Source organism: Schistocerca nitens, chromosome 1, assembly GCF_023898315.1.
Source record: "Schistocerca nitens isolate TAMUIC-IGC-003100 chromosome 1, iqSchNite1.1, whole genome shotgun sequence".
Taxonomy (NCBI): Eukaryota; Metazoa; Arthropoda; class Insecta; order Orthoptera; family Acrididae; genus Schistocerca; species Schistocerca nitens.
In genome coordinates, this window is record NC_064614.1 from 1,010,662,724 (window position 1) to 1,010,683,831 (window position 21,108).

The window sequence follows — 21,108 nt, forward strand, 5'->3', positions numbered from 1 at the left end:
TACCACGCCGACAGCCCGTCCCGTTGATGCCTCCCGCGCAGCTTCATGCGGGAGCGCCCCGGGTGGTCGCTCCGGCGCCTGCGGTCCCTCTTCAGTCGCCACCGCCTTCGGAGCTGATGGACATCGACCCCTCAGCTGGGCCGCCTTCCCAAGCGGTGGCTGTGCAGCCTGTACTGCAGCCGCTTTCCTTGGGCACCCCCAAGGAGTCTGACACCGCAGCGCCTTGTCTGGCGCCCACTCAGCAGCCGTCGACGCAGCGTCAGGAGACGCTGCCTCTCTTCATGGGTCCCGACGCCCCGTCGCGTCCAGTACCAGAAGCTGCGCCCGTGGTCACAGGCGTGCACCCTGACCTCGGTTTTCAGTCGGTGTTTCCCGAGACCCCGCGCAGCCAATGCTGGGGTGCGGACCGGGGACTGCCACCGACAATAGTCTCCGCCCCGGTCTCTTCTGCTACGTCTGCGGCCAGACCCCTCCCCCGCCGTCGACGTTCGCCACGTCATTATTCAACGACGGTGCGGCGATTTGGGGGGGGGGGGGGGAGGAGTGTTATATCCTAGCCAGTAATGCCAACCAAGCCCGCTGCCAAAAAGGTTGGCAGCATCAAAGTCCGGACGCCGTCCGCATAAGCAGTGCCAGCGATACAGGAAATCGCCGCAAGTCTGCGCGCGCCACCGCTGGCTTCTGGCTTCTTAAGCGCTGGAGTCGCGAGCGCTAGGACAGTTCTGGATTCGCCGCTCAGTTGTATACTCGCCACCGAATTGTGTACCTGCTAGTCAGTTGTGTGTTCATCGCAGCAGAGTTGTTGTTTGTCGTCAGCCGACGCTGACCTAGCCGCACCGACTCGAACTAGACAGATTTCTGTAGACCATGTTCACCACTGTGTTCTGTATCGTCGTTAATAAAGATAAGTACCGACTTTCATTTAATCCGAGTGTCTGGGTTTTCATCTTTCTGTTCACTGTTCCAGCGGACCGGTCGGCCCGCTATTAAAAGTGTGGCGGTGACTTCGTAGGCCGTTTCTACAGCGAAGTGTTGTCGCTACGAAGGCCGTCACAAAAAATACGAAGTCTGGGTCCACACCACCTCGCAACAACTGCACATGTGGTTCCCAAGATCTCGTCACAATACCTGAAAGCAGTTAAACCTTTCTGATTCTTGGAGAATCACTCTCCAGACCAAATCAGGACTCATCTGTGAAAAGAACATTGGCCCACAGTTCGACATCCAGGAGGTATGTTGATGACTCCACTCTAGATATTCCCTTCTGTATAGAGCAGGTCTCTGACAATAAAGGCCACTCTGCCAAAGCCTTCTGTTACCATTTGTCTCAATACAACATGTCCAATAGATGTTGTGAAGTCAGATGTCAGTTCTCATGGGGTACTAAGGCAGTACCATCATGCCCTTACAGCCAAATAAAGCTCCTCTCTTTCTGATATTACACGTGGTCGGCCCTGCCCTGGTCTTCAGGATACTGTTTCAGTCTCTATAAACTGTCACCACATTCAAGAAAAAACAAAATGATTTGAATTAAGCCATCAGGGCACAGCAGTTTGCTTCCATTCTTCTTATGGTCCTCCACCACAGAGAGTCTGGCAGCATCATCTTTATGTCATACCACCCCCCCCCCCCCTGTGACTTTATACACAGTGATTGTGGATGTGGGACTACCCAGCGCACATTACCCCATTTGATAGGTGCTCTGATGTCATTGCTGGTATGGTTGTCCATTGACCGGAATGCCACCTTCTGTGCAGAACACAATTGTACAGACGTCTGTTGACAGTTTGTGTGATTATGCCATAATTTAGACATAAGACAGGGAAATAGCAATTTGTTGTTTTAATTTTGGACACAAGTGTACTTTTGTAATACCACAAGACACATTGATTGATCACTCAACATAATTATGCATACAGCCAGTGCCGTCACTAGGTGCACCTTGGTAGTATACATGTGCTAGTAGCAATCATGTGGCATAAAATCTGCAACAGATTTAAGGGCTGACATGAACCACCATGGCCTCACTTGTCATCTAGACAATGTTTACAGCCATCTCTCTAGTACATCTATTAACAATGACCTTGTGCTACATTGTTTCTTCATGTACTGTGATTTGGACTTTGTTGCTACTTACCTACAATGTTTGGATAGCCCTTGGCATTGCCTGTCTACCTAATATAGTACTGTTTCTGCACACCAATGAACTGACTATCATGCTTTGGAACTGATGGCATATGGGTGCACCAAAAACATTGTTAGTATTTGAGTGCTTCCCAGCTGAACCCATAAACAGTATTCTCCTGCAGTAATTTACAAGTCATTCAACAAAACTTCCAGAGTGCTGGGCCAATCAAGAAGAATCCACCATCGGAAGTCTTTTGTTTTGTCTATTTCCAGAACAGTCAGGAACTGTGCCTTAGTGGAGATGCTGAGTCACAAACAAGCACAACACGAAGACTGTTCAGCAGTCCTTTTGTTGTTCCTGTCTGCGGCTCAGCATCTCTACTATATGGTGAGTAGAAATCTATCCTTTTCATAATACTATGATTATTCCACCCTGCATTTTCCATTGTTTGTTTCTGTAATTTAGTTGTACATATTTTGGGATTAATAAAATCTGTGTTGTTGTAGAAGCAGACTTACAACAATCTTCATGCAGTTTCTTGCAGCTGAATGTACAAAATGAGAGCTCCAGCACAGATTCAAATGAGAGTCTTGCTTACAACAAAAAGTGATGAAGTCATGAAATAAAATACAAACATCTCTCACAATTGGGGCTTAGGCCTATTCTGACTGGCCAGTTGCTGCCCACAAGGCAGTATGAGGAGCAGTCTAAGATCATGATACACATGGTCAGCATGTCAACAGTCTCTCTAGCCATTATTACTGGTAGATGAACCCTGGTGAAGCTACTGATTCCTATTCAAGAAACTCTTCATTTGGCCTCAGAAGGCTGAGTGGACCTTGTTCCAGATCTGCCAACTTCAGAAAAAAATCTGAAGAGGTACCAGCATCCAAACACAGATTCTGCACTGAAGGCAGTGACAGTAACCATCTTGGAGTCTGCCTATTGAAGTCAAAACAAATATAACTGCCATTCAACTGCAAGAAACTGCATGAAGATTGTTGCATAGTGCATTTGGATTTTTCCATCAGAAAATAAGATGCTTGTGAAATAAGGAAAACAAAATTCTCAAATTTCTGCACAAAACTGAAAAGCCATGAGACTGAGCATAGTGTATTTCCACTGGCCATTCTATGGATTATGGGAAATTGACCACAGCCTCATCCTATTGTGATTCAGTGGTCAAGGAAGGTGTGAAAATACAAGAAAAAGACAACCTGCTCAACTGAGACATGGGTTTCAGCACAATAAATCACAGAAACCAATCATTTCATGTCTGCACTCTCAGAGGATTGACTGTTCTGAGTCTTTGGCACCTGGCATTCCACATAATTCATTAGTACTGTGAGTTTGCTGACTTTGTGCCTGCTATGTCTTATTCTTAGATTATAAATGCTTTATTTATGGCTGACACTTTTGCACCAACTGTCTTATCTTTTGATGCAAGTGTATTTACTCCATAGCATATCATTGCATCAGGTGGTTTCAATTCATTCACTGGCTCACACTGAAAATGGCTCTACAACTACAAGCCAAAATACTGGAAGAAGATATATTGTTGTCCCAGATGCAGACCCGAAATGTGATGCAGCATTTTATTCCCTGGGAAAACTTCAAGTAACACTTATCTTACGGTTAATATTTCTGGGTATTAAAATCCATGTGTCAATATGTACTTTTGATTCAAACTCAGTTAAAGAGAATATATTAACTCAGTCTGTAACATAAAGAGTTCTATAAAACAAAAAAACTTACAATTGCTTACATTACCTTTCTATTAGATGCAACTCCATCCTCACAATCCAATGCTATGCAGTCCACTTTTAGGGAAAGTGCTTTTCTAATTTTCCGTTCATCATCTCCTGGTACATACAGAATAGCTCTTCGTGGAGTGTAGAATTGTTTCTGCATGAAAATTTTCTGCATTAATGTGGGCATAAATTATGCCAAACACAAATGTTTCTAAATTATACTTAGAGTAAAATTATGAGATACACACAAGATGATGATAAAATCAGTGTTTACAATGGTAATGACATTGCTGATACAAAAAGACAGCAAAAGATAACCAGTATTTTCTTGAAAAAATTTTATAGTTAACAGTAAAAATGGTTCTCAGGTGAACTATGATATTTCAAATATGGTATTCAATGCACAACAATTTTTGTGGAAACATTTGAAATATGTCTAAAACCAAAATTAGAGCTCTACACTGTAGAACAAAACTATCTGATAGACAATGAGAGATGAAAGATGGGCAGATGGTAATATAAATACAGGGAACCTCACATAGCGAGCATAATTCATTCCAGAATCTTAATTGCAATGTGAAATACTCATAATGTGAAACACTTGTTAAGCGAAACAATTTATCCCATATAAATTAATGTAAAATACAATAATCTGTTCCATGCAGAAATTTATAATTCACAATACATAACTAATTCTTTTTTATTAGGAAGCTATTTATAGTCATTTGTTTCTGCCGACACTTCAGCATTTGGAAAAAATGTGACAGAGCATTACTGTCAAAAAAACTTGCAATGCACGTAGCCACTGCTTTATTGGGATGATGATTTTCGGTCTATGATGCAACAGATGCCCATGCTTTCACCATTTCTCTTATGGTGGCAGAAGATTGCTGCTTTGCTGCTGCTGCTACCACCACCACCACCACCACCACCACCACCACCTCCTCCTCCTCCTCCTCCTCTGAAGAACTCCTCTCCACAACTTCCTGTTGTGAAACACACTGCAACTCAATAAGCTCTTTGGTGGTCATTCCTTGGCCAAAGATACAATCTTGTTGACTACTGACTCAAATGCCTCAGTGTTATATTCGACAACACGCTGTGGCCAAAGCTTTTTCGAAGCAGAAGTGAGAGTTCTCCCGGTAACACCTTCCTGCATCTTTTCAATCATCTTGATACAGGCAACAATGTTGAACTGATATTTCCAAATCTCTCTGAGTGAGATCAGCAGCTTCAGTAACTCAAAGCAATGCTTGAAGAGTGCTTTTGTAGAGCTTCTTGAAGTTAGAAATAATCTGCTGGTCCACAGGCTGGAGTAACGGAGTGGTGTTGGGAGGCAGAAATTGGATCTTGATGAATTGAAATTCTTCAAGGACATGGTGTTGTAGGCCTGGAGAATGGGTAGGAGCATTGTCCATAACAAGTAAGAAATGGAATGGCCAATTCATCTCAAGCAAATATTTTTTCACCAAAGGACCAAACACTTCATTGATCCAGTCACAGTAAAGGTCATTTGTCACATAAGCCTTGTTGTTGGACCTCCACATCACATCTAATCCGCTCTTCTGGACTTTACACTTCTTGTAGGCTTGTCGAGTTTCTGAATGGTAAACAAGCAGTGGTTTAATTTCCAAATCGCAGCTTGCATTGACTCAGTATAACAGGATGAGACAGTCTTCCAGGCTTGTGAACAGGCAATGCATTCTCCTCTGCTCTTATAAAGGTATGCTGCGGCATCTTTTTCCAGAATAAATCCCTCTTGTTACAATTAAAAACATGTTGCGGTAGGTAACCCTCAGAATCTACAAGCATCTTGAAGTTGCTGATGAAGTTGTCTGCTGCATTTGTGTGGGATCTGGCTGCTTCACTGTGCCTCATTGTGGATGTCAGTTCTTCTCTTAAACTTCTTGAACCATCCATGGCTTCGCTTAAACACTTCTTCAGCAGCTGATGACCCCGACATCTTCTAAACAATTCTCGCGAAAAACATTCTTGCCTTCTCACAAATGATGTTCTTGTTAATAGTGTCACCTTGCAATTGCTTTTCATTTATGCATATAAGGAGCAACCTTTCAACTTCAAAACCATTGTTTAGATATTCTTGTCACTCCCTTTGAGGCATCTATCTACTTAATCTTGGCCTTGTTCTTGAGGACAGTGCATGTAGTTGATGTACACTGATTGTATGTGTGTGCCAAATCAGCAATGATCATCCCACATTCGTCTTTTTCAATGGTTTTACATTTCATTTCTAAAGTCATTTTCTTTCTCTTATGGCTGCCTTCTTGAGCCTTTATCTCCGAGACATTTCTACAAAGGTTATTAAAATTTGCACGCAAAAGAACACTGTGTAAATACAAGTTTAAAAAAATGTCTGATCACAAGATGGTAACAGAAAGAGCACTGAACCCAGACTGCAATACATACTAAAGACATTGTTCATATGCTGCTGCTGACAATGAAAGGTGTTCATACTGTTGAACATTCCCCCACTGCATGCGAATGGCTGGTGACATCACACTAAATTGTCATCACTCGTTATGCAAAACATCACTTATTAAGTGAGTCATTTTTTTACAATTTGTTTTGTTCATTATGTGAACTGCATGTTGTGGGAGATGCTTGTTAAGCTAGGTTCCACTGTATGTTCATGAGTAAGCAAATTCCTCCTTGTGTTCTGGCATTTGATTGGTATTTAAAATTTTGATGAAATTTCCATTTTTCTAAAATATAATAGTCAGTTTCATATTAAGACTATAAACATTAGCAATCATCAACATTACGATAGGTCTGCCACTACATCATATTACTATGCACCATCACACACTGCTGGGATGGTTCTGTGTAACAGACCGAGCATTTTCCTTTCTTATCCTTGTTTAACAATTCAAACTTGTACTCCATACTCAATCTCTAATGACCTCATTATTCAGAGGACATCTAATATTCCTTACTTCCTTCAATTTCGGGGTGGCAGGTTATTGTAAGATGTCTATTCAACCTCAAACTTGTTAGAAATTAATTACCATCTCAAGAGAATAAGAATATTTCAGTAGGACAAGGATAAGAGTTGAAACTGGCCATGCTTCATTTTAAAGGAACTATCCCACAAATCGTCTATTCTCGCAGAACTGAAAGATGAAGATTTATATCCTCATCCTCTAAAGTGTGAATGGAGTCTCACACATCAGCATCACCTAATTATGGAAAGGCCCATAACATAGTTTTGAAACTAGCTTCAATATGATGTTGCACTTTTTCATTTATTTTCAAAGGTGAAAGTTAAACAGCTGTCAAAAAACCTCCTGCGACTAACCAGGATCAAAGTCTAAGTCTGTGGGTTATTGATGCTGAAATAACTGAACTACAATGCATAGCTTCTGCCACTATCATGTCTGCGCTATATGGTGCAATGTAGTGTGTGACTGAGCATACCTTCTGCATCATTACCACTGTGTGGCCAGCTTATCCCATTTCCCAGACACCTGCATACAAAAACAATAGCAGGAATTCCTTTGTGTAAACCAAAATTTCTCCAATTTTACTGTAATGGTCATTATATGAAACGTCTGTGAGAAGAAGTAATACATTTCTCAACTTGTTTTGGTGCATCTGCATTCAGTATTTTAAGGGAGAGGTTTGACATTCTGCACAATCTCTTTCCTACATCATACTATGCTTGAATTTGTTGAGCATGTCTGTGATGCCCGTACACTGACTAAGCAAACTTCTGACAAATTACAAAGCAATTCTCAAAATTTTCTCTACATTTTCCAGTAAGGAACCATGACAGAAAAACAACACTGGTACTCAGAACTGTTGCATAAAAGTTTTGATCGAAACCTCATTTGTGAATGAACTGCACTCCCTTCATACTTCCTTTCCACCTCTGTTTATCCCAGGTAACCATAGATATTAGACAGCTGTGGCTGACTCCAACCACAGATTGGCAATAGTGAAATCGATCATTACATAATTTTTAAGATTACATTGTTAAAATATTTGTAGTAGAAGGAGAATATCTATTAAGCAGCTACCAAAAGAATGACAAACAGATCAGAGTTAATTGAGAGGTGAAGCCTTTCAGTCATAAGCCTCAACCCAATAAGAATTCAGATAGGCTACCTGAAGGCATGGACACTGTCATCATCCACATGACACATCTGTCCTGAATAAATCCTAAGAAGAAGTAAATTAATGTTATGCAGGATGGATTTGGAAACACCCTCAAAAACCACATTGTCTCTTGACCAAGAAATAGGCCTAAATACTATGTCACCAAAATGGCTCAGACACTTCCATCTATTATGTGCAGTGGAATTACAGAGACTGTTGTTCATATGACTTGACTCCTGCTAAACTGTGATAACTTGATAGTCTTACGAAAACTGTGTACTTTCTTCCAGATATAATTAACATATTGTTTATAATGAAATTACTTGCGTCACTCATCTAGCTCATCAATCGTGTGTGTGTGTCCATTGTGTAACTAGACTGTAATAAAATGAGTCACTATTTAACAAACAGAAAATTCTGAACTTTCCAAAAATTCTGTGTCAGAATCAATGTGGAAACAGGCATATGAAAGAATAGGTGCCTTTCATGCTGAAACTACACTTGTGAGCTTGTATGCAATTAGATATCTTTCACCAGTGTGGTCCAATTCAAATAGGACATGAAAAACCTATTCCCTTAACACTCAATATTCTCTCCAACTTTAGTCTATAAATCATCTTCTACTAATCATCTTCTACTCTAAGAGTATAACTTCTTTCAATTGTGCCATGAAATGAGATCAACAGTGCCTACAATCATTCTGTAATCCACCAAGTGACCCTTGACTAAACAGACAACCATTGTTAATATCCCCTGTAGACCACATGCTGTTCTTAATCTTACAAAATGATCCAACAGCTCTTATCATTGTGGGCAATTCTTATACAAGCAGTAAATCCCCAGTTCTTTAAAGAATCAGACTCCCATGTATACAACAACCTCATATGTCTGATTACTTTATGAATGAGTTAATGTGTTAAATACTGCCTTTGACCTTGCAATCAAGGAAAAGTCAGTAATAGGGAGTGGCTAATGTTTGGAGTTGCAGCCATCCAGGAACATCTAGTCAGGCATTGAAATCAGCTCCAGCCACAACAAGCTTTACTGCCCTCCTTCGCCTCAGCTGCCAACTGGGTGAGATCTACACAGCCACACTCAGGACATGGCTGCCCAAATGCCTACCTGCTTTTGCTACAGCCTCCACCCTTGTATTAGGCATCAACAGGATGTCAACTGTGCTGGCATATGCTGGCGCCAGCACACAGTGTGGCAAAGTGGTTACGAGATGATTGATAGAGGCCAACAACAGATTCACAGGAAATGCGCTGCCAATGCCCTCTCGGCCACAAGTATTTAGATTGCCGCCACAGACTGGAGGGTGAGTCTGTCACACTAAGTAAGTTCCAGTGTCATCTGTCACAGCCCAGCTATAATCGCAGCACCAGTTAGGTCTGCCGCTAATTCAGAGGCAGGCAACACATAACAACCCTAATAGTATACATAGCAGACTTCGTACTTCACCAGCAGTAAGGCTACCATGGACTATGACAGAAGAGCTTGTACCACAACGACTATCTTGAGTTAAGTAAACTTTCTGTTCTTATGAATAAAGAACCCAGTTAATATATGCATGCAGTTTGTGTTATAGAAAGAGGATACTGGCCACCAAACAACATCCTCTCCTTGCTTCCCATGGTACAGCTCTACAGAGACAACAAGATGACATAAAAGGTGGCAACAAGAATCCTTCATTGAAGAAGAATTTGCTTGATTCTCTTGTGTTTCAGATTGCAGGGGTGATAGTATTCACGTTTTGCTAAATTTTTGTTGTCTTTCTTGCATGTTTTTCACAAGGGGAGCCGCAGACCTAATCAAATTTCTTTTTTCTGTGGCATTTTTTTTTTTTTTTTTTTGCTATAACTTATTTGCATAAACCATGGGTACTCCGCCCCCTCCACCACCTACCCCCATGCCCCAGCTGCAGACAGCCAGTGTAACTGATCTAACACAAACTTTTAAGTTTCAGAACCAACAAATTTCTGCCTTTCTCATGATGGTACAACTTTTGGCTGCACAAGCAGCGTCGGCTGCACAACAGCAGAATCCAACAGACCGACACACCCAACAAGTGCTGCCAATCAGCATGCCACCATTAGAGCAATTTAATGACACAGAAGAGGAATGGCTTGAATACCTGACACAGTTCGAAGCTCATTGGGCATTTCATCACATTAAAGGTACTGGGAAGCTACAATACTTTCTTTGGATTGTCGAGGTTAATATAAAAACTATTCCCAACTGTGTGTCCCAATGAACTCAGTTATGATGAAGTAATCACTGCATTAGCTCAGTACTATGATCAGCAAGTTCAAGTAGCTGCACCTAGATAGCAGTTTTTTCATTTGCAGAAAAAGCCAAAACAGGCATACTGTCAGTGGTATACAGGATTAATGGACATGACTAGGAAGTGTAAATTTAAGTGTAGTAGTGAGAACTTTTACAGTGACTTAATGATTGGAGATGCTATAACATTCAATGTCCCCAATAGTAGAATATGGCAACAGATCCTGAAGTACTCCAATTCTTCACCTCCTCAAGTGTTGCACATCTTAGAGCAATTGAGTCAGGTGGCATAGCAGCTGATAAGTTTGACCAGGCCTGAATTTGTCAGACTGAGTTGCCCCTTGCTTTTGACCGCCCCAAACAACCACAACAGTGAGTACATACGCAGCCACATAAACATGTAAACAGACTTGTGAACTTCATGAAGTCTTGCCCTAGATATTTTGCTTGCCATAAAAGAGAGGACTGCCCATCATGTAACGCAACATGTTATACATGTGGAAAAAAGGCCATGTCCAAGCAGTTTGTTTGCAATGGAACCAAAAGGCCAATATCGCCAGCTCCTAGGAGAAAATCTCATACACATGCAGTGAATGTTGTGTATTCCAAACATTCAACAGGTCCTGACAAAAGTAAGATTATGGTTGTGCCTCCTTCTCACTCTAGTGCTGTGCAATGACATTCTAACAAAGTATATGTCTCATTATGAATTGCTGGCCATCATGTGAACTTTCAGTTAGACACAGGTTCATCAGTCACTTTGCTTAATCGTGCCACATATGAACAGTTAGGCTCTCCACACCATCCTATATCTAGCAAGCACCTCACTGCTTACAACAGACACGAAATTCCAGTGCTTGGACAGTGTAGTTTGCCTGCCACTTACAAATCTCACACTAGGACAGTGAATTTTTCTGTGTTGAAATCAATACAGTGAGAGCATTTTCGGTTTAGATGCCTTTGATTTGTTTGGAACTTAGTATCCACGACAATGTACTGTCGGTCTCTAGACCTGAACCACAAGACAATGTAGAAAGCTTGCTTAAAGAATTTCCTGAGCTATTTTCAGAAAGAATGGGAAAAGCTAATAAATTTGTAATGCATGTTACACTTAAAGACAATGCACAGCCCAAGTTTTTCCGGGTCTGCCCCATTCCAATTGCTTTAAGAGACAAAGTAGCCAGTGAATTGAAAGAATTGCAAGATAATTATGTAATTGCTCCCATTCAAGCTAGTCAATGGGCAAGTCCACTAGCTTTGTTGCCTAAGCCTTCTGGTCGCATTCACATTTGTGTTGACCTCGTCTACAGACAACCCATAGACAAAAGTTGACACTTATCCTTTACCTCGCCCTGATGAACTCGTGGACAGGCTTGGTGCAGGACATTACTTTTCCAAGATAGGTCTTCATGATGCCTATTTGCAAATTCCATTGGATGAAGAATTGCAGATGTGTTTGTTGTAAACAACATTACTTGGAACAGCTGGCTGCAAAAAGGCCATTTTGTTCAAACTACCCTGACAATATTGATGTCTCAAGTCGTACACCAGAGGAACACACTGCTAATATGTGTACTCTCTTTTGAGTGTTGTCAGGAGCAGGACTCAAGTGTCCTCTCAAAAAGTGTGACTCTCTTCAAACTGAACTACAGTAAATATGTCATGTGATAAACAGTCAGGGTTTGAACCCGCCTCCAATCTCATTTGCTTGTAATCCGTGACCTGCCTGTTCCTCGCAATGTGTCTGAACTGCAGTCAGTATTAGGCAAGATGACGTACTATACTCAGTTCACGCCGAATGCCACTCAGATCACGGTTCCTTTGCATCACTTGTGTCGCAAAAATGTATCTTTCGTGTGGCCTCAAGAGTGTCAAAACACATTTCAGAAACTCAAAAATGCCTTGTTTAGTGACTGATGTTTAGTGCATTTTGACCCTCCCAAGCCAGTAGTTTTGCAAGTCAATGCTTCTTCCTACAAAATTGGCACTGTGCTTTGACACTGAATTGGTCCACAAGATGGACCTATTGCTTTTGCCTCAAAGTTGTTAACTCAAACTTGGTGCAATTATTCTCAAGCAGAAAAAGAGGCCCTCACTATTGTGTATGGTGTGACAAAATTCCATCACTATTTGTATGGTCACAAGTTCTATTTAGTGACTGATCACAAGCCTTTGCAGTCCTTGTTTCCTCTCTCAAAGCCAGTTCTTACACACACTGCTCAAAAATTGCAACACTGAGCTTTGTGCTTTCACAGTATCAGTATGAAATTGTGTACAGACCTATGGCAACGCATGGCAATGCAGATGCCCTATCTCACCTTCTGATTGGCCCAGACTCTGATTTTGATTCATCTGCCGCATCTTGTTGCCAAATTGATGTGCAGGACTCTGATTTGCTGGAATCTTTTCCCTGGCACTACAAAGAAATTGCACAGGCCACAGAAGCAGACACACACACAGATCTTAAGATATCATTGCATCATATTCGCTTTTCTTGGCCCTTGTTTATTGAATAGTATCCAGAACTCAGTTGCACGCCAAATTTTGCGGTCGGCATAGTCTTTCACTTCAACAAGGTGTGACACCAGTGCAAAATGAACGTGGACAATCCTGTGTGCTTATTCCAAAAGTGTTGCAAAAGGATGTGTTGTGATTGCTCCACCAGGACATTGGGCAATTGTTCAAGCTAAACAGTTAGCTCGACAGCATTGCACTTGGCAGGCATGGATGCCCACATTGAACAGATGATGTCACAGTGTCGCGCATTTGCGGAAAACCAATCTGCTCAGACACAGACATTCTCAACTTGGTCTGAGACTCAATCCCCATGGCAACCACTGCACATAGACTTTGCAGGATCATTTTGAAACAGTTGTTGGCTCAGAGTGGTAGACTCTTTTAGCAAGTTTCCACTTGCGGTGCCTATGAACTCTACCAGATCATGTCACACCATTCAAGTGTTGTCCTCCATATTTTGCACAGAAGGTTTGCCAGAAGTACTCATGTCGGACAATGGACCACAGTTCACTTCACGTGACTTTGAGCGAAATGGCATTGATCATCTAACAAGTGCTCCATTTCACCCACAGTCCAACAGAGAAGCAAAATGCTTCATCTGCACTTTCAAGCAAGAGATGGCCAAGCTTTCCACCACTCAAACACGGGAATACATGCTGCAACTCTTTCTCACCTCCTATAACTCCCACCCAAGAGACGGACCATCACCGGCAGAACTTCTGCATTACCACCGCCATCAGACACTGCTACACCCAATAAACCCACCACAGCAACTGGCACCATCAATGGTCCACAAGTATCACTTTGCGCCACATGATCTCATTCATTTCAGTTTATGGCAAGCATGGGCACTGGGAAAGATGTGTGATCCAAGAATGCATTGGCTCTTACATGTATTTATTTGCAGGTCCCGATAGTTTGCAGCGCCGCCACCAGAAGCAACTTAGCGCATTTCATTTGCCCCGTGATTCTGCTGCTTTTCTTCCCCCAGATTCACGTCTTCTTGGGACCATGTATCCTTCGCAGCCACCCGCTGATGCCACCAGAGCACCCCAGGAGCAGCAAATGGACGATGCGTCCTCACCCCCACTGTACCCACTCGTCGACTCAATGAACCTGGACCCACCATCGCCGTCTCTGTCATTGTCCCAGCACACGCCTTCAAGCCTGGACATGTGCTTCCACAGCAGTTTTCTGGGGGATGTTCCTGTTGCCTCTCAAGGCTGGTGGTGGGGTACAGCCAGAAGTACACCATCCTCCACAGTCATAGCTTCAAATGCATCTCTATGTCCTGCGTCCTGTCACTCACAGACTCACTACATGACAATGGTGCAGCATTTCGGAGAGGGAGCCGGAGGGGGCGGAGGTGGGAGGAATGTGCTGGCATAATGGCATAAGCTGACAGCAGCACACCATGCAGCAAAGAGGTTCCAAGACAATAACTAGAGGCCAACAATAGACTCACAGGAAACACATCGTTAATGCGTTCTTGGCCACCAGTATTAAGATTGCCACCACAGACCAGAAGGTAAGTCTGTCACACCGAGTAAGTTTGTGTCATCTGTCACAGACCAGTGGGACCATGTATCCTTCGCAGCCACCCATTGATGCCACCAGTTTTTAGCATGGATAGGGACTGCAACTGCTGTGTTCGGATGCAGGCTGAGTTGGCATCCCTTCGCTCCCAGCTTCAGGCAGTGTTGGCTTCGGTCACACAGCTTGAGGCTGTTGCCAATGGGCATCACTGTGGGGGTCCGGATGGGGGTTTGTCGGGGACGGCCAGCTCGTCCCACGCATCCCCCGATCGGACTAAGACTGTGGTTGCCCGGGATACTGCCCGCATTGAGGCTGATCCCTCACCTGTGGTAGAGTGGGAGGTCGTCTCAAGGTGTGGCAGGGGGCGAAAGACATTCCGGAGGGCTGAACGGAAGGCCTCTCCAGTTTGTCTGACGAACCAGTTTCAGGCTCTGTCTCAGGCTGATACTGATCTTCGGCCTGACATGGCTGCTTGTCCTGTTCCAGAGGTTGCCCCTCAGTCTGCAAGATCCGGGCGGTCGCAGAGGGTGGGCTTACTGGTAGTTGGGAGCTCCAACGTCAGGTGCGTAATGGGGCCCCTTAGGAAAATGGCAGCAAGAGAGGGGAAGAAAACCAATGTGCACTCCGTGTGCATACCGGGGGGAGTCATTCCAGATGTGGAAAGGGTTCTTCCGGATGCCATGAAGGGTACAGGGTGCACCCATCTGCAGGTGGTCGCTCATGTCGGCACCAATGATGTGTGTCGCTATGGATCGGAGGAAATCCTCTCTGGCTTCCAGCGGCTATCTGATTTGGTGAAGACTGCCAGTCTCGCTAGCGGGATGAAAGCAGAGCTCACCATCTGCAGCATCGTCGACAGGACTGACTGCGGACCTTTGGTACAGAGCCGAGTGGAGGGTCTGAATCAGAGGCTGAGACGGTTCTGCGACCATGTGGGCGGCAGATTCCTCGACTTGCGCCATAGGGTGGTGGGGTTTCGGGTTCCGCTGGATAGGTCAGGAGTCCACTACACGCAACAAGCGGCTACACAGGTAGCAGGGGTTGTGTGGCGTGGGCAGGGCGGTTTTTTAGGTTAGATGGCCTTGGGCAAGTACAGAAAGGGCAACAGCCTCAACGGGTGCGGGGCGAAGTCAGGACATGCGGGGACCAAGCAGCAATCGGTATTGTAATTGTCAACTGTCGAAGCTGCATTGGTAAAGTACCGGAACTTCAAGCGCTGATAGAAAGCACCGAAGCTGAAATCGTTATAGGTACAGAAAGATGGCTTAAGCCAGAGATAAATTCTGCCGAAATTTTTACAAAGGTACAGACGGTGTTTAGGAAGGATAGATTGCATGCAACCGGTGGTGGAGTGTTCGTCGCTGTTAGTAGTAGTTTATCCTGTAGTGAAGTAGAAGTGGATAGTTCCTGTGAATTATTATGGGTGGAGGTTACACTCAACAACCGAGCTAGGTTAATAATTGGCTCCTTTTACCGACCTCCCGACTCAGCAGCGTTAGTGGCAGAACAACTGAGAGAAAATTTGGAATACATTTCACATAAATTTCCTCAGCATGTTATAGTCTTAGGTGGAGATTTCAATTTACCAGATATAGACTGGGACACTCAGATGTTTAGGACGGGTGGTAGGGACAGAGCATCGAGTGACATTATACTGAGTGCACTATCCGAAAATTACCTCGGGCAATTAAACAGAGAACCGACTCGTGGAGATAACATCTTGGACCTACTGATAACAAACAGACCCGAACTTTTCGACTCTGTAAGTGCGGAACAGGGAATCAGTGATCATAAGGCCGTTGCAGCATCCCTGAATATGGAAGTTAATAGGAATATAAAAAAAGGGAGGAAGGTTTATCTGTTTAGCAAGAGTAATAGAAGGCAGATTTCAGACTACCTAACAGATCAAAACGAAAATTTCTGTTCTGACACTGATAATGTTGAGTGTTTATGGAAAAAGTTCAAGGCAATCGTAAAATGCGTTTTAGACAGGCACGTGCCGAGTAAAACTGTGAGGGACGGGAAAAACCCACCGTGGTACAACAACGAAGTTAGGAAACTACTGCGAAAGCAAAGAGAGCTTCACTGCAAGTTTAAACGCAGCCAAAACCTCTCAGACAAACAGAAGCTAAGCGATGTCAAAGTTGGCGTAAGAAGGGCTATGCGAGAAGCGTTCAGTGAATTCGAAAGTAAAATTCTATGTACCGACTTGACAGAAAATCCTAGGAAGTTCTGGTCTTACGTTAAATCAGTAAGTGGCTCGAAACAGCATATCCAGACACTCCGGGATGATGATGGCATTGAAACAGAGGATGACACGCGTAAGGCTGAAATACTAAACACCTTTTTCCAAAGCTGTTTCACAGAGGAAGACCGCGCTGCAGTTCCTTCTCTAAATCCTCGCACAATCGAAAAAATGGCTGACATCGAAATAAGTGTCCAAGGAATAGAAAAGCAACTGGAATCACTCAACAGAGGAAAGTCCACTGGACCTGACGGGATACCAATTCGATTCTACACAGAGTACACGAAAGAACTTGCCCCCCTTCTAACAGCCGTGTACCGCAAGTCTCTAGAGGAACGGAGGGTTCCAAATGATTGGAAAAGAGCACAGGTAGTCCCAGTCTTCAAGAAGGGTCGTCGAGCAGATGCGCAAAACTATAGACCTATATCTCTGACGTCGATCTATTGTAGAATTTTAGAACATGTTTTTTGCTCGAGTATCATGTCGTTTTTGGAAACCCAGAATCTACTATGTAGGAATCAACATGGATTCCGGAAACAGCGATCGTGTGAGACCCAACTCGCGTTATTTGTTCATGAGACACAGAAAATATTAGATACAGGCTCCCATGTAGATGCTATTTTTCTTGACTTCCGGAAGGCGTTCGATACAGTTCCGCACTGTCGCCTGATAAACAAAGTAAGAGCCTACGGAATATCAGACCAGCTGTGTGGTTGGATTGAAGAGTTTTTAGCAAACAGAACACAGCATGTTGTTATCAATGGAAGGACGTCTACAGACGTTAAAGTAACCTCTGGCGTGCCACAGGGGAGTGTTATGGGACCATTGCTTTTCACAATATATATAAATGACCTAGTAGATAGTGTCTGAAGTTCCATGCGGCTTTTCGCGGATGATGCTGTAGTATACAGAGAAGTTGCAGCGTTAGAAAATTGTAGCGAAATGCAGGAAGATCTGCAGCGGATAGGCACTTGGTGCAGGGAGTGGCAACTGTCCCTTAACATAGACAAATGTAATGTATTGCGAATACATAGAAAGAAGGATCCTTTATTGTATGATTATATGATAGCGGAACAAACACTGGTAGCAGTTACTTCTGTAAAATATCTGGGAGTATGCGTGCGGAACGATTTGAAGTGGAATGATCATATAAAATTAATTGTTGGTAAGGCGGGTACCAGGTTGAGATTCATTGGGAGAGTGCTTAGAAAATGTAGTCCATCAACAAAGGAGGTGGCTTACAAAACACTCGTTCGACCTATACTTGAGTATTGCTCATCAGTGTGGGATCCGTACCAGATCGGGTTGATGGAGGAGATAGAGAAGATCCAAAGAAGAGCGGCGCGTTTCATCACAGGGTTATTTGGTAACCGTGATAGCGTTACGGAGATGTTTAATAAACTCAAGTGGCAGACTCTGCAAGAGAGGCGCTCTGCATCGCGGTGTAGCTTGCTGGCCAGGTTTCGAGAGGGTGCGTTTCTGGATGAGGTATCGAATATATTGCTTCCCCCTACTTATACCTCCCGAGGAGATCACGAATGTAAAATTAGAGAGATTCGAGTGCGCACGGAGGCTTTCAGACAGTCGTTCTTCCCGCGAACCATACGCGACTGGAACAGGAAAGGGAGGTAATGACAGTGGCACGTAAAGTGCCCTCCGCCACACACCGTTGGGTGGCTTGCGGAGTATAAATGTAGATGTAGATGTAGCACCCCAGGAGTAGCGAATGGACAATGCGTCCTCACCCCCGCTGTACCCACTCGTCGACTCAATGAACCTGGACCCACCATCGCCGTCTCTGTCATTGCCCCAGCACACGCCTTCAAGCCTGGACATGTGCTTCCACAGCAGTTTTCTGGGGGATGTTCCTGTTGCCTCTCAAGGCTGGTGGTGGGGTACAGCCAGAAGTACGCCATCCTCCACAGTCATGGCTTCAAACGCATCTCTATGTCCTGCGTCCTGTCATTCACAGACTCACTACATGACAATGGTGCAGCATTTCGGAGAGGGAGCCGGAGGGGGCGGAGGCGGGGGGAATTTGCTGGCATAATGGCATAAGCTGACAGCAGCACACCATGCAGCAAAGAGGTTCCAAGACAATAACTAGAGGCCAACAATAGACTCACAGGAAACACATCGCCAATGCGTTCTTGGCCACCAGTATTAAGATTACCACCACAAACCAGAAGGTAGTTTGTCACACCGAGTAAGTTTCAGTGTCATCTGTCACAGCCCAGTGGGAATTGCAGCAGCAGTTAGTTCTACCACTAACTCAGAAACAGGCAGCACATAACAACCATAATAGTGTACATATCGAGCTTTGTACTTCGCCAGCTGCGAGGCTACAGTGTACTATGACAGGAGAGCTTGTACAACAATGAATACCCAGTTAACACATGGTCTATGAACTGCAAGTATACCCTTAGTTTGTTTTCTGTACATTTATTTACATCTCTGCAAGCATAGCTCGTTGCTAGTCAGCAACGCTTAGTGCAGGGACCGCAAGCATAGCCTGCAGCTAGGCCACTGCTTGATGTTCACAGATAATGCTGCACCTCCTTTTTAATGAGTACAGATTATTAGCTACAAATCCCATGTGGGAGTATATGTATTGTTATGGCAGTGTTAGGAACTACACACGCTCGAACAGTGCCCTAAATGAAGTTAACAAACTGACAAATCAGACAGCCATTTTCTGGGACAAGAACATACCTTGTGACTCCACACAATTACCATGAAATATACCTTCGAATATGAGTGGGTGAAAATACGCAAAGAAAATGTTTCCACATTTTACTATTTTTGACATCGGAGATTATTCTGATGGTTAAAAAAGATCCAGGCTATTTCTGCATAAGATCCTGGAAGTGAAAAAGCAAAGTAGTTTTCAATCTGACTTCAGACCCATAAATTTAAAATGGTCAAGTACATTGGTTGTTTGATGATATTCTGATACTAAAACAGTGGTTAACACATATTGTACATCAGTAACAGCATTTACTATATTTCATTGTAATTAAAGAGAATTTGCCTCTGTAAATCTTATGAAATCTTGTTTCTCCATGACATTCCATATCTTTTACATGACACTTGTGACATGCAAAAAATATATTTCTCATATTTAGTAAAAAATATTTAACACACAAAAAAGGAATGATATAAGACCATTGCCACAATCACCACCACAGCTTTAAACAACACCAATCAGATTCACATTTGCTCTCTGTTTGTTGGCTTTGGGAAAAAATTCATTGCGAGCCTTTTTTTATTCATTTTCTTTTATTTAATAAAGCCCTAAATAATGTACAGTGAAATCTGAACTACTAAATCTCCCCTGATCAAGTGTATAGATTCGCTTTTTCCTTACATCCAGCATCTGTGGATGTACTTTATTTCATTACACTATGTAAGAAGTTTTTATAAGTTTCTATTTTTGTTTGTATCAAATGCCAAGGAAAGATTGATTATAATCATATACCAGTTTTAAAAAAGGATTAAGTCTTGGTTTTTGGAAAATACTTTTAATTTATCCACCAGTGCAATGTTGCATACAAGAAATTACATTGAATAATGCAACTAAAGAATGGGTTAATATAACTTAGGACTTGTTCTACATTGAAAGTAGTTGCTCCATGTTCAAAGTAATGAGAAATCAGCTTTGATCATGACAATATTGTGAAAAATATCAATATATAGTCTAAAAACACTTGTTTTTCTATTTGTCAGTTTTATGTCAGGTTACAGGTCTTTATGTGTGTTATTACTAAGCATCTGCTCATTATATTGCCATGGTTATATCCTTTTGAATTCTCAAGTCATGAATAGAAGTGGTCAACCTGTACCTCTGAGTGTACATCCAAGTTTCACTTGAACATGTTTGGGTGAGGGTGGAAAATATGCAACTGAATCCAATGTTGCGACAGGTCTGGAGAAGATGTTTAACCAACTGTTGTTAATTCTCTGCACTATAATTTCACAAAAAAACATTTTTGGCATCTATAAAACTTTTCTACACTTTTTTTCAAACAGATGACAATTTTCAGATATTTGAAACTTTCAGATATTGTGTGCAATGTCTTGATGGATTGATTTATGAGTCCTACTCTGAACTGAAAAAAGTCATGGGATCCCTCCTAATATCATGTTAAACCTCCTTTTGCCTGCCATAGTGCAGCAGGCCAATGTGGCATGTACTCAACAAGTCATTGGAAGACCCCTGTAGAAATATTGAGCCAGGCTGCCTCCATAGCTGTTCGTGATTGTTGTTGGTGCAGGATTTTGTGCATCAACTGACCTCTCAATTATGCACCATGAATGTTCAATAGGATTCATGATGGGCAATATGGATGACCACAAACCATTCATTTGAACTGTCCAAAATGTTCTGACATGGTGCATCTCAGCCATAAAAATTCCATCGTTGTTTGGTAACAGGAAGTCCATTTATGGCTGCAAATGGTCTATGACCAACCAAACATAAGCTTTTCCATTCAATGATAGGTTCAGTTGGACCAGAGGACCCAGTCTATTCC

General features: G+C 42.9%; 1 protein-coding gene across 4 annotated transcripts in view; it reads right to left on the reverse strand.

The window, feature by feature from the left end:
- LOC126195664 (citramalyl-CoA lyase, mitochondrial-like) overlaps window positions 1-21,108 on the reverse strand; it is a 238,862-nt gene that overhangs the window by 148,257 nt on the left and 69,497 nt on the right. For all 4 annotated transcript variants that reach the window (XM_049934313.1, XM_049934307.1, XM_049934293.1 and 1 more), the window contains exon 3: window positions 3,899-4,033. In XM_049934313.1, the coding sequence (XP_049790270.1) occupies window positions 3,899-4,033 (135 nt within the window). The remainder of the gene's footprint in view (window positions 1-3,898; window positions 4,034-21,108) is intronic.